The 13,226-nt window shown below is 41.9% G+C and overlaps 3 protein-coding genes across 3 annotated transcripts in view; 2 read left to right on the forward strand and 1 right to left on the reverse strand.

The window, feature by feature from the left end:
* LOC121610189 (dolichyl-diphosphooligosaccharide--protein glycosyltransferase subunit STT3B-like) overlaps positions 1–6,556 on the forward strand; it is a 68,012-nt gene extending 61,456 nt beyond the window's left edge. The window contains exons 13-16 of the mRNA XM_041942182.1: positions 1,621–1,794; positions 2,100–2,213; positions 2,380–2,589; positions 3,603–6,556. Coding sequence (XP_041798116.1) covers positions 1,621–1,794; positions 2,100–2,213; positions 2,380–2,589; positions 3,603–3,683 — 579 coding nt within the window. The 3' untranslated portion in view covers positions 3,684–6,556. The remainder of the gene's footprint in view (positions 1–1,620; positions 1,795–2,099; positions 2,214–2,379; positions 2,590–3,602) is intronic.
* Positions 6,557–7,262: 706 nt separating this feature from the next.
* Positions 7,263–10,342, reverse strand: kiaa1143 (KIAA1143 ortholog). Its single transcript, XM_041942183.1, has 3 exons — positions 10,161–10,342; positions 9,649–9,799; positions 7,263–9,437 (listed from the first exon to the last, which is right to left on the reverse strand). Exons 1-3 carry the CDS (start codon positions 10,272–10,274, stop codon positions 9,211–9,213), a joined length of 492 nt encoding a protein of 163 aa, XP_041798117.1. The 5' UTR covers positions 10,275–10,342; the 3' UTR covers positions 7,263–9,210.
* Positions 10,343–10,695: 353 nt separating this feature from the next.
* On the forward strand, positions 10,696–12,859 carry tmem42a (transmembrane protein 42a). The gene is made up of 3 exons (XM_041943272.1): positions 10,696–10,907; positions 11,437–11,583; positions 11,724–12,859. The coding sequence occupies exons 1-3, from the start codon at positions 10,746–10,748 to the stop codon at positions 11,865–11,867; spliced, it is 453 nt and encodes a 150-aa protein (XP_041799206.1). The 5' UTR covers positions 10,696–10,745; the 3' UTR covers positions 11,868–12,859.
* The last annotated feature ends 367 nt before the right edge of the window (positions 12,860–13,226 follow it).

Raw genomic sequence — 13,226 nt, forward strand, 5'->3', positions numbered from 1 at the left:
CAGCCTGTGAAAAGAAATGTATAATAAGGGCCTTATGATTTCTGCTGTGCAGAAAACATGGATGTAATCTTGGAATTTGATAATAAAGCTTGAATCAACTGTAAAAGGCGAAATATTGCGGAAACTGACAAATTCCAGATATCTTTCAACAAAAGCATCAGAGGTATCCCTCCATCATAAGTGGGGTTTTTTTGTCACAATACCTAAGCAGAATGGAAAAAAAAACAAAGAGGGGGCAGCGTGATACTAAGAGCTCATCACTTCAGCCAACTCTCAGAAGTGCAACCACATCAGCAGATGCAAGACACAAGTTTGTTGAAGACTATGTGGCTGTATGCATTTGATAAAAAATAATGATCAATTGATATTCATTACAATTTAAATATTTTTATTTTATTCTTTGTTTTATTCGTCCGCCACACAATTAGACACATTCTAAATGTGCACACAGAATTCAGAGAAATGAAAAAGGGCACTACATAGAGCTTTGTCATGGCGGACAAAATAACCCTGATGATGTCGCACTGATGTTTCTGAAACAAATTTGTTTTAAACCTGTGATAACAAAGTACAAACCAGGAAAAATATTCACACAACAGTGACATATTAATACTTCTGAAGTTGATGACACTGAATAGTTGCTTGTGTAAATTAAATCAAACATTATCATTCATTTGGAGTGGAGTTTCTGTCCACCTGATGAATGTCAGGCCAACGTTCACTCTCTTTTAGCTCTCTCTTTCTCCTCCACTGACTACACTGGGAGATTAAAGTCACTATAAAGCTCCATAAAGCCGAGGAGAGCTGCAGATTCAGCTGGTAATTCTCTGTACGTTCATCACGACCTCTTTCACATTGTTTTCACAATAATACATTTGATACATAGTTATTTTAGAAATATCTATTGTAGCCACTTCAAATATAATTCTGCAAAGATCCCTGTGGAAATCAGTGACTGTTACTGTTATAGCTTTGTTTGTTTCTTTGTGTTTTTACTACTTCTCACTTTTCTTTGCCCCCACTCTCCATGATTATTTAGTTTAACAGCTCCTGGTTGTGTTTTTCCAATCACCATGTGGAACTCAGGTTTGTTGCCTTGGTGTCTTGCACCACCAAGTGGACATAATGTTATATCACTGCACTGCATTGCACATGACTGAAAGTGGGACCTTATATCCATGACAGTTGACATTTGGTGTGTGTTATACTGTCATCTTTTAGGGGACAGTCCAGTGTTTTAGTGCTACATCTTCATTAAGAGAAGACTCTCATAAGACATGTTAAAAAAGGAGCAGCAAATGGACATAGATAAGACATCCTGACTTTGAATTGCTAATATGGGTGAAGCTCCAACAGCACTGGAACCTACACTTCCCAAACTCCAACTTGATAGCATCTCTTTGCAAGACCCTTCCCTGCTGGGTGAAGGCAGCCCAAATGGAGATAACACCATCATGGTGACATCATCAGGGTTATTTTCTTAGAGTTGATGAACTCCGGCAAAGCCACCGTTGGTGTGTGAAATTGGCGCATTGTCCCTTTAATCTTACTGTAGTTTTGTATGTGAATTCTGTCTAATGAAACAAATTATACAACTGCTGTGTCTTTGTGTTCCTACAGGTGGGCAAAGCCATGTCATCCAATGAGAGTGCAGCCTATGAAATCATGAAGTCATTGGATGTTGACTATGTCCTGATCATCTTTGGAGGGGTGATTGGCTACTCAGGCGATGACATCAACAAGTTCCTCTGGATGGTGCGCATCGCTGAGGGGGAGCACCCCAGGGACATCAGGGTGAGAGACGTCACACATACTGTATTTCAGCCACTTCAGTGGGTTATTTCTATTAGGAGAAACCAATCAAAGGCGAGCTTGCTGCGGTTGTTAAATATTTACTGCGGAGATGGTGGAATGCCTGCTGAGAGGAAGTCATATGAATGTTTGATGTGCTCTCTGAAGGGAATACTGAGGGAAGGATCAGTAACCAAGTCTGCTTCAAGTTGTTTCCCTGCAAAATGAATTTCAGTCATGGATCAAAGTGTGTGCGAGCTCATGTATTTCTCCCTCCATCTGTCTCCCTGTCTTGCCTGTCAACCCAGGAAAGTGACTACTTTACCCCGCAGGGAGAGTTCAGAGTGGACAAAGCTGGTTCCCCCACCCTCCTCAACTGCCTTATGTACAAAATGTCTTACTACCGCTTTGGAGAAATGCAAGTATGTCCAAATTAGTAATCATTCTGCAGCATGTACTTAGAAAAACTGACATAATAATTGATTGCAAAGACCACTGTGTCATTACAACGAGTTTGACGAAACAGTTTCAAATGGACAAATAGGATTTAGACACAAACAACTTCATGTGTCTTCATTTTCTGTTAAGCTGGACTTCCGGACACCACCGGGATTTGACCGAACACGCAATGCTGAGATCGGCAACAAGGACATAAAGCTGAAGCACCTGGAGGAAGCCTTCACCTCAGAGCACTGGCTGGTCAGGATTTATAAGGTCAAAAAGCTGGAGAACAGAGACCGCGTAGAGCACAAGCTGCGAGGCACTGACACCACTAAGCAGAAGTACACCTCCAAAAAGGTAAGCTGGGATCCTCTTCAACCTCTGGACTATGTCTGATCTAACTGTGGCAGCAGACTCTGAGAAAAGTGGATTGAGCTTGTTCTCAGTGGGCAAACAACAGTAAAGCTGTGTTTGTTTTATGTTGAAGGAGCTTTAGCAGTCTTGATGAGAGCGCCTCAGCCTGAAACCAATCTCCTGACAGCTCTGTAATGATCTAACGTGGTGTTTCTTTAAGCCATAATGTGCCCTTTTACACAGTATGCTGCCAAGTTAACCATGTGTAATGTGTACGATGTGGTGAGGATGTAAACAACAACAAATACATTATTCAGATATGATTAGATAATGAGTGTTTACCAGATGTGAACAGCATCCCAGTTTTTACAGTAACATTGCTGAACTCGCTCTCCCTGATGTGTCAAAGCTACCATCTTAACCTCAGGGTCTGATGTTGGAGCTTGGCGGCTTGTGTGACTTGAGCTGACAAGAAACTAACAAGCTGAAGTTAGGAGTGTCTGAAAAGTGCAAAATGGCAAAAAAAGCCCAGATTCATGTCATAACGCTTTCATTTTTTTAAAGGCACTTCAGACCCACTTTATTTTCATTTGGACCTCATTTCCCTTTATATAGACCATTCATTTCACCCTTAAGAGCTACACGGCTGTTATTCACACATTCACACTCAGTTAATGTGAATCATGTTTATATATATATATATATATATATATATATATATATATATATATATATATACACTAAATACTTTATATTTGTATATAAATACTTTATATACTTTATATTATGTTTTGTCAGCAGATTAACGTTTGTTCAACTGCTGGTGCAGAGCCTAGACGTGTTCACTATAAATCCCAGTACAGATATTTCTGTGAAACACATACTGATACAGTCTTACAGTGTCTTGCATCTCTCACTGAAAAAAGTTTGTTCCAGTAATGTAGAACCTTTATTTGCCTTCTGATACTGAAGTGGTTCCTGAAGAGTGCTTTTGGACCTTTTTTCTTCCTCTGCAGACAGCCAAGAGGAAGCGGGGATACATCAAGAACAAGCTTTCCCTCAAGAAGGGCAAGAAACTGACCAAGAAATCTTTATAGAAAGTCTACCAACAACAGAGGCACATTGTGGACGGGAGAGAGGAAAAATCTTAAAAACAAAACTTTCAACAAAAACAAGCAGCAACAGTAAATCCACCAATCAAGATGAATAAAGAACACCAGAGGTTCTCCAGATCCCTGTCATCCCGCACGTCCTCACCTGGAGGTCCAGGCTGGAAATATTACCATCACCTCGGAGAACGCGTCGAACCCCATCTGACCGCTGACCTGATAACTGGGGTCAGGGAGGCCGAGAACAGGGGATGTTGGCTAGTCTGAGATCCTCCCCACACTGGTTTTAACCTGAGGAACTGTGACCTTTGACCCGCTTTTCTTTTTGTACTTGAACGTGATAGAGAGAGGGAGATAAACTGTCCTTAATCCAGGGACTCAGCTTGGGACTGCTCTATGCATCGCATCATTCAGATAGAAATAACACGCTGTAGAGCCCACAGATAGTACACCACTGTTCTACCATGTCCCCAGTTCAGCGCTGAAACCCGAGACCTGCTCTCATTGGACAGGCGGGACACACAAACACACCTGCTTCTTTAGTCTTGACCACTTACAGCACCTTTCAGAGGTATGTGTTTGTGCTCAGATGCTTCTGGAAGGTGCAGGTGTTGGAACATACTCAGTAGTAAGTTTTTCATTTCCCTCACGATTCCATTACTAACAGGAGTACGCGAGTACACACATGTGCCAACAAGGAGCAGCCATCACTCCTCATACAGCCTCACATATCATCTTAGAACCAGACTGCACAGGCTACTTTAAGGAAAATTCACGTTTATTACAACTAGTTTCTGTCAGTAATGATCACATTTTATTCAGCACGGTCGCCACAGTGACGTCAGTAAAAAGTCAAGGCCAGCCAAGAAACACAAGCAGTCAGGTGATTAGATGGGTTTTAAACAACCTCCATGTGAGACCAACACAACTGGAAAACAAAGACACACAGTAAAATGACTCAGTTTAGCAACTTACTTCCTGGTTCAGCTTTGATCTACTCCATCTGCCATGGTTGTGCACACACAGTTGTCCTCTAGAATGAAGGGATATTACCATTTCAGGTGCACTCACGTGTTTTACCTCTAATTAAAGGGGTCTTCCAGCAATTTCATACAGCACTTCCATGAAGTTGAGACTCACGTGGGAGTGATGAGTGAACTGAACTTGATGTAGTACAGTGGAGTGGTTTAGGTCATCTGGCTGAACTGCTGGCTGGTTTACAACCTGTCTGATCGTCAGAATGCTCGACTTTCTTGTCTGCACGTCCCCTTTGTTTTAGTGAAATCACCGTGTTCCCAGATCTCAGCAGTGACTTCAGTGAGTACAATATTATCATAACTGACAGAACTGATGACTAAAACTATGAACATAAGACTCAAGTTGTAATATACCAGAATTATCCTTCAAGCTGTGTGTGCTGATCTTATCTGTAACATTCATACACAGTTGAACCACACTGAACCCCGATCAGTTGTCAGTTGCAGTTCAGTGGGTATAGCATATCTTTGTTTAACATGCTTTAGGGAAGCCAGGTCTGCATTTTATCACTGGACGATGATTAATGAATGAATGTGTTGCTCACACAGTCCCCAGCGGAGTGCATGCACATGTGTTTCTGAGCTTCAGGGTGAGAAACTGAATGTAGAGACGAAAAGCAGTGAAAAGCATGTGTGTGTTTGTTTTTAATGATAACTCTGGCTGCAGGTTTAGTCAGCAGCCTGGTTTGCCTGAAGGTAAATTGGAGCGAGTTGGATTGAGTGCCACTGGATGTGAGAGTGACTGTAAATCGTTGGGGAGTCACTACCACTTGAAAGTAATGGGGCCCATGTCCTTGCTTTTTGTTGCTTGTAGCATATGCTAACGGGATGTCTGTCATGTCTGCCAGTGTGATCATTAAAAAGCCATTAGAAGTGTAGCCCTCGTTTGCTCACATTTGAAAGCCTTTCAGCCATCTGTGGCCGGGGGCATTTGAAACACTCTTCCAGTTGAAAACAATGTGAATGGAAAGCAGCACCCTGTGGTGAACACGCAGCTGAAGAGTTCCTCCACACAACCTGCTGTGAGTCTGTCAGGTGCTCGCCTTTGATCAGTGGACACCTGACAGACTGACGTGTGTCCACCTGATCCCCTTCGATCTCTTGTCAAATGTTCCGCTGCACTCTGTAGGTACCAGACTGCTTCTCCCTTCACAGGCACAGTAACAGCATCAAACACTCTGTGCCCCCGCTGCTTATTCCCTAATGAATTTAGAGAGCATGAATGTCCTCTGAGCTGTCAGCAGGACGTGGCTTTGTTTCCACACAAAGAAGGGGCACTTTCAAAACACCTTCACACTCTACGATTCTCTCTAATTGGCTGAATTTCCACTCTTTTTTAAATCAATTGTTCTGCCATGCAACCAGTGGCATAAAAGTGGCTATTTCTTACATGTGTGATTTATTATGATTTGAGAGTGTAATTTGTTCCCTTTCTCAACCAAACTTTCCCCATGATTTAATCCGCCTTACTCTTCTTTCTTGAAGATATTCCAAGAAACGTATCCATCCTGCGTGAGCCGACTTTGATTCTGTTGTGAGGTTTTGTCAGAAGAACGCCAACTTAAATCCAGGTGGAGAGGATAGCATTGGCCTTAACAGAAAAAAAATCAGAGAATTCCAGAGCTCGACAGAGTAGATGAGTGTATTTATTACTTGGACGATGGAGGCTGCGATGACTAAAGCGGGAGTAGCGTCCTATCACAAAATGCAAGAATTTTATTTTGTTTTGATTTTCTAATTCAAAGGTTTCTTCCATCAATTGTAATGATCTGGATGCAGGTGTAAGAATGAAACATGCCTTTTTGAATAAAGAGGTTGAAATAACAGTGTTTTTACTTCTTTCAGCTTATACTCACATCTGCTTACAGTGTATTTGAAATTGATCTTTTTTTTTTTTAATCTTTTTCCTCTCAGTTGTTTTCAGTGCCAGTTAAAAAACACTGTATACCACTACAGTGAGCTTTATGTCAGTATTGTGCAGCTTCTGGGTGCCTGTTTAGTTCCCTGACCACAACACGTGCAGCTAATGTGCGTTTAAAAATTGAAGTTAATATGTCATACTTGGTTCACTTTTTCAGGACATATGATTTGGTTTCTTGCTGAGAGCTGGATGAGGAGATTGATACCGCTGTCACATACATGAGTGATCAGTCTGCACATCTAACTCTCAAGAAAGCAAGTGAAGCAGTATTTCCCAAAATGTTAAACTTTTCCTTTTAAAGCTGAATGCGAAAGAGGAAATACTTCTAACACCTTCATGCAATCCACATGGAGCTTGTGGATGCTGAACTAAAGGTTTAAAATACACTCATGACTGCAGTCCTGTGAAGCACTGACTGAAGGCTCTGAGGTGAAGTCTTTCTCCTCACCTGCAACTCTGGCTGGTCACTTAACAATTCACGAGTCATGACTACCTGACAGTAGAAATGTGCAATATTTCCCCAAACTAAACACAAAGCACAGCAGAGACTCATCTCTCTCACACACACACACACACAGAAAACAATGAGCTTACAATAGAGGATGTTGTACAGCTGATTTAATGTTTTATATTTCAACCATTCCCTAAAAATGCACAACATAAAAACAGATTCACATTTTAAAATCATACAACTGCATTGACAAGAATGCATCGTTTGTACATAAACTGTTATAGCTCCTTTGCCGAAGCTAGAATATATTCATGCATTCAATACATCATTGAATGTATTAAAAATTCTACACTGAGCACTTCCACACTACTTGCAAACACACAACAGTTCTGATAACACCACAGAGATACAAATGAACCCGAGTTGGGGATTCACACACAAAGCAACAAAGGATTTTAAAATGTATGAGAGGCAGGTGTTTCACCCCGACATGAGTTCTGAATCCATGCATGAGGAGGTCTGTAGCAATGTGCAGACACCAGAAGCTACTGGAACTGTGGTCTTAACAGGGTCAGTTTTTGATGGAAAATGTTAATGTTGAAGTGGAAGGCACCAAGAACACAAGACAAATTCTCATTAAAAGTTTGGATTTCATCACAAGAGATTGCAAATCTATAACACTCGTCAAATGTAAAAAGAAGGAAAAACTCTTTTTTTCCTGTTCCTCACAATGTTTTACTGGTAGTTAAACTAATTCCAAACATCTGATGGCTGATCAGTGCGAAATAGGTCAAAAAATTTCATCGCTAATAATCAATGTGTTTTACACCTGGTGTTGCCAGATTTCCATTTATCAGATGAAGTTGCATAGTTTGTGTGGAACTGAGTGCTGACCACATGTTTTGAGGAGCACCTTCAAACAGGAAAAGCACAGCTTCGGCCTCGCTCCTGTGTTTCTGACTGCAGAAATCTCTGGACAATGTGCGCTCTGACTTCATAACTCTGTTTCAATGACTGCTGCCCGTGTTCTCATGTTATATGTTTAATGAAAAAGGACTATACATAGAATAGCCCTTTAACTACAAATAGCCTGAACTTGACATTTCCAAAGGTTTTTATATGGGTGTCCATTCATTTCAGTACTGGATGAAAATCAACTTCAAGTCAACTTTAATAATATAGCTCAATACTTCTTACTCCCTTTTTTGGTAGAGATGAATTAATATACTATTGGAATGAAGCTATGAGCTGGGGCATTTCTGAAAAACTCCCTGTTGGTGCGTTCACGAGCTCTCATGGGACAGTTGAGTGGTGTCTGACAGCTGACAATTTTATGGACATTGTGACATTTTTAATGCTGATCGGGCCAAATGTGAATCTTCTTCTAGCAACATCCATTGTTTGCGATTATCTTTAGGGTCAGATTTTCAGAATGCAGACAAAGCTCATTAATGCAATGCTGTTCCTAGCACTGAAACATTTTTTTTCACTGAAATCGCAATTCAAAAGAACAATTTTCAAATCACAAGAGCTTCAGATGAAGTCTAATGGATATAATTAACAAATGCTGTATCAAGAGAGTTTCAGTGTCTTATTTGCTGTTCATTACATAAACAATCTGATACCACTTTTACACAAAACTTTTAAAAACACAGGTAAACCCGATAGAAAATATGCAATTAGCTGCAACTGAGTTTGCCTCTCTGGTGTGTCACATTCAACATCATGAACACGCTGGAAACAGGGAACAACAGAAAACAACATGGAGGCCAAAAAAAAAAACCAAGATGTCCATTGTGATGGATTTCTTATTCAAGGTATTTGAATCTCTGCAAATGACGTTAACAGTGAGCTGAAATGAACGGAACAGTCGTCAGTAATATCGAGTGCAGGCTATTTGTAGTCAGTGGGCTAAGAAATGCAAACTATTTGCATTTTAAAAAAAGCTGTGGATGAAGTCCAGACCCATCTGTTTAGTAGAGTACAGAACCTGTTCATTTCACCCCTCCCCCTAATATGAAACACTTCACCGTTGATGTTTAAATGTCATTATGATTCCTCTCTGTCACAGAGCGTTTTGACAGTCTTACATTTCACCAGTAACATTCAGTCCTCCTCTTCCTCCTCATCCCCACCAAATGACAGAAGGCTGTTATTTTTTACTTGCTTTCCAGACTTCACCTCCTTCTTCTCCTCCTCTTCCTTCTCCTTCGCTCCGCCATCGCTCTTCTTCTTTTTGCTGGAGCTGGCGGTGATGCCCTGGAATTTTTCTGAGGAGGAGCGCTTGGCTGGTTTCTTGAAAAGGATTTTACCATCAGGAGGAGGCTCATCACCTGTGGACAAGATGGATGTGCACGATTCATTAAAAAGGCAGCGGTTTTCATTGACAAAACACAGCATCATTTCAATTTGTGTAAAAATGATCTCAGTGATCTTAAGTTTTATCAGCAGTGATTAAAACACTGAACCGGACCGCACTGTTCCTCTTGTCAAGTGGAAAAAAGAGGCCCTATTGACAAACAGATGGCTCACGCTCAGTCTTACCTTTCTCTGCGCCGCCTCCACCACTTTTTCCGTCCTTGACCTTCCTCACCTCCTCTGCGGTCAGGTCTCCGGCTTTCAGGACCACGACCTGAGGGAGCTCATCCTCTCGATCACTCCCGCTGTCATCGTCCAGTGTTGGCATCAGCTGGCGCTGAGCGGGCGGACAGACAAAGAGGTTTACTTTACCAGACAGGCAGCCCGTGAGAGAAGTCAGCCCGTTTAATACGGTTCTATTCTCCGCGGTGGATGAGCATCGACACCCCCTTCCAATGGAGGGGGGCGTTATGTGATCTGAATGAACGGGTCGATGCGGAGATTGTGTTTTGTTCCCTAGTGAATTTTTCAATCAGCACACGGTCACTAAAACTCAGTACAATAGAACATGTAGCTTGTAAAACATATCGGGTTTGTTTGCCTAATGTTAATATTTCATAGACTCAAATGAGCTAACGTTAAGGCGCTCTGGGCTGCTAGCTTACACCACTAGCCAAACAAGCCAAACCATTACGTACCTTAGTGTCAACAGTCGGTCCCTCTTTGTAACCAACATCGTTTTTAAACTTCTTCAGAAAGGACGGTTCCGCTGGTTTCACCCATGACACGCCACTGGCCTTGCTTTTGTTCATTGCAAACGAGTAATACAAAACAAACTCACATGAATTACAGGCCTAAGTAGATTTTCGATTAGCACAGGGTTTCACCAAAACATACGTCATTAAGATGTGCCGCCGATAGTCACATGACTTCAGGAGCTACTGTGATTGGGGGATGAATGAAATTGAAGTTAAGTTCGCGAAAATGTGATCGGAAAAACGATTTTGTTTCAGAATAAAATTTATTGGGGGCAAAAAAAGAAAAAATCACCGAAAGACAAGACTACTCTAAAGTGGTGTAGATCATTAGTAAAGGTTAACTAAAACTGACAGGACATTTTTGGGAATAGCTGTAATGATGTGGCATCTTTAAGCACTTTTCGAGGTTTTGTTTTGAAACTTTCTACCTCGGTCCATATCCTTTAATTCATACCTGATACTGTTGTCAGTGGGAGTTACTGTGATGGACTCCTGTGAGTGTAGTGTGTTTCATTCTCTTCAGATATGATCTCAGGGTCTTTTTACGCGTTAGTTGCGGGTTTTTTGGGGGCCGCTGCCTCCTTGTCTGCCAAGCTGTCCCTCGGTGCAGACTACCTGAGAGACCTGTGTGAGTCCGGGCTCAGCGGCTGGACTGAGGCACACGGTGGAAGTGGAGCCTGTGACTGGGTGAGACTAATGTCAGTGTAATCAGATATTCCTCTGTGTTTGCCTCCGTGGCTCTTTGTCAGAACTTCTTCTCCTGGTCGAAGTTTGGGAACATGTTAGAAATAAATATGCTTACTTAAACATATCACTTGGTTTCATCGTGTTGTGTAGAATAGAAATAAATCACGTGGTTGTGAAGGACCAATTGAATAGGCAGAAGTTTTATACAGCTCCTTCACTGCAGACATTTTCATGTTAAAGGGAAGGCAGAGGTGTAATTCATATAACTAATAATGAATATAGAATGTAATATTATCTAGTTACGCCTGTGCTTTGCCCACTATTTCTGCCTGCTGTGAAGAAGGCATTTACATGGTTTTAAGGTTACATACAGTACACACAGTCTGGTGGCAAATTAAAGGAATACCATCTGAACCTATAGGAGGTCTGTCCTTTAATTTGTCACCCATGTGTAACTATGTAGCCCCTTGCTGCTTTCTCATTTCACCTGTGTGTGTGTGTGTGTGTGTGTGTGCGTGCGTGCGTGCAGCTCCACGTCCCCCTGAGGCTGCTGTGTGGAGGCCTGCTGTTCACCTGTAACGCCGTCATGTGGACCTTCTTTTCGAAGGCTCTCCGACACTGCTCCTCCTCAGCCAGGGCCACCGTCACTACCACTGCATCCAACTTCATCTCCTCAGTAAGCTCTCAGCACTCCCCTGCGGTGGTCTGGTATTCACCTTTCACCCAGTCTGTGAAAAGACGTGTGCTTTTAGTGAAAGCAGTCAGACTTCCTTCCTTTGTCTTTGTGCTACAGTGAGTTTATTTGCTTGTGTCCAGGCCGTCCTGGGGAGGGTGATTTTTGGAGAGACCCACGCAGCTCTGTGGTGGGTGGGCATCTCTCTCACTCTGTGCGGACTGCTTGTGCTTCATGGATCTTCACCTCAGGTGCTCCCGCAGCAGGAGGACAAAAAAGAAAAGTAACGTAGCTTTGGCTGGTCACAAGCACGCAGCCACTGCAGCCTGTGGCAAGACTCTTTGAAGGCACATCATGGAATTTCTCAAAATGTTGCTCATAGTGTCTTGAAGTGCAATTAAAGACTGTGTTGCACAAAGCTGGTGGTGCATTCAGTGCCATCAGTGCCAGTGAACGACTCCCTGAATGTGGATTGATTTGCTTTTGTTTTGGTGTGGGTTTTTGTCTTTGTGTTCTTCAGTGAGAGCGTGTTGAGCAGGCAGACGAATAAGTGTGGCCTCTAACTCTTCAGCTGTTTCATACATCCACACTGCACATCTCCCTGAGTCCCATGAGTAAAGAGAAGTTTGATTATTACAGCGTGGTTGGCTTCAGGCAGTTACTTGGTCACCTTTTCAAAAGGAAGGCCATGTTAATGAAAGGAAACGTCACCGTACACCTTTTTTCTTCTGGATTCTAAACAGAATTTTGATACTCTGCACCATCCAGCAGTGACAGGGAAATTCATACGGAGGCAGTAGTACGAAAGCAGGGAGTTACATTCTGATTAGGATCAAAATCTCAAGGGTCCTCATTGCACCTGTGGGAAATTACCAGCAGCGAGAAAACAGAGTTCAAGTGAGCCGCATCGCCATGTTTTCACCAATAATGACTTGTACCTGTGCAGTGTATCCTGCTCAGTGCCCTCAGGATTGCTTTATGCAGCCACATACGGCCGTTCTGACCAGCTCCATCCGAGGCATCAGAAACAGGAATGAAAGTTGTCATGATGAGTTACATTTTATTTCTTTGATATACATAATATGTACCAACTCACTGAATTGAGATGTTCGACTTGAACAGTTTTTAGGAATTTTTGAAAGGTATATCAAAAGACTCTGGATGGACAGTATTTTTGTATTGAAGCAAATTAAGGCATCTAACTTGGTATAGTCTTATTAACTAGGAATGTCAGACTCAATCTGTCTAATCAGCAATTCAGGGCAGCCTGACAAATGTACAGTGGTATGAAAAAGTATCTGAACCTTTTGGAATTTCTAACATTTCTGCATAAAATCACCATCAAATGTGATCTGATCTTTGTCAAAATCACACAGATGAAAAAACAATGTCTGCTTTAACTAAAACCACCCAAACATTTATAGGTTTTCATATTTTAATGAGGATAGCATGCAAACAATGACAGAAGGGGGAGGAATAAGTAACTGAACCCTCTGCCTAAGGACACTGAAAGAGCAATTGAAACCAATTTTTACCAAACAATTTAAGTCAGGTGTGTGTCCAATCACTGATGAGTGGCTTAAAGCTGCCCTGCCCACTATAAAACACACACCTGGTAAGAATTATCTTGATGAGAAGCATTGTCT

Source organism: Chelmon rostratus, chromosome 8 (genome assembly GCF_017976325.1).
Source record: "Chelmon rostratus isolate fCheRos1 chromosome 8, fCheRos1.pri, whole genome shotgun sequence".
Taxonomy (NCBI): domain Eukaryota; kingdom Metazoa; phylum Chordata; class Actinopteri; order Chaetodontiformes; family Chaetodontidae; genus Chelmon; species Chelmon rostratus.

Bases quoted from the DNA above. Each gene is read 5' to 3' on its own strand.
- kiaa1143 (XM_041942183.1), bottom strand. From the start codon at position 10,274: ATGAACAAAAGCAAGGCCAGTGGCGTGTCATGGGTGAAACCAGCGGAA. The intron at 9,800-10,160 runs GTACGTAATGGT...CCGCCCGCTCAG, and splicing joins GACCGACTGTTGACACTAAG to CGCCAGCTGATGCCAACACT. The intron at 9,438-9,648 runs GTAAGACTGAGC...TCTTGTCCACAG, and splicing joins TGGAGGCGGCGCAGAGAAAG to GTGATGAGCCTCCTCCTGAT.
- tmem42a (XM_041943272.1), top strand. From the start codon at position 10,746: ATGATCTCAGGGTCTTTTTACGCGTTAGTTGCGGGTTTTTTGGGGGCC. The intron at 10,908-11,436 runs GTGAGACTAATG...GCGTGCGTGCAG, and splicing joins GAAGTGGAGCCTGTGACTGG to CTCCACGTCCCCCTGAGGCT. The intron at 11,584-11,723 runs GTAAGCTCTCAG...GCTTGTGTCCAG, and splicing joins CATCCAACTTCATCTCCTCA to GCCGTCCTGGGGAGGGTGAT.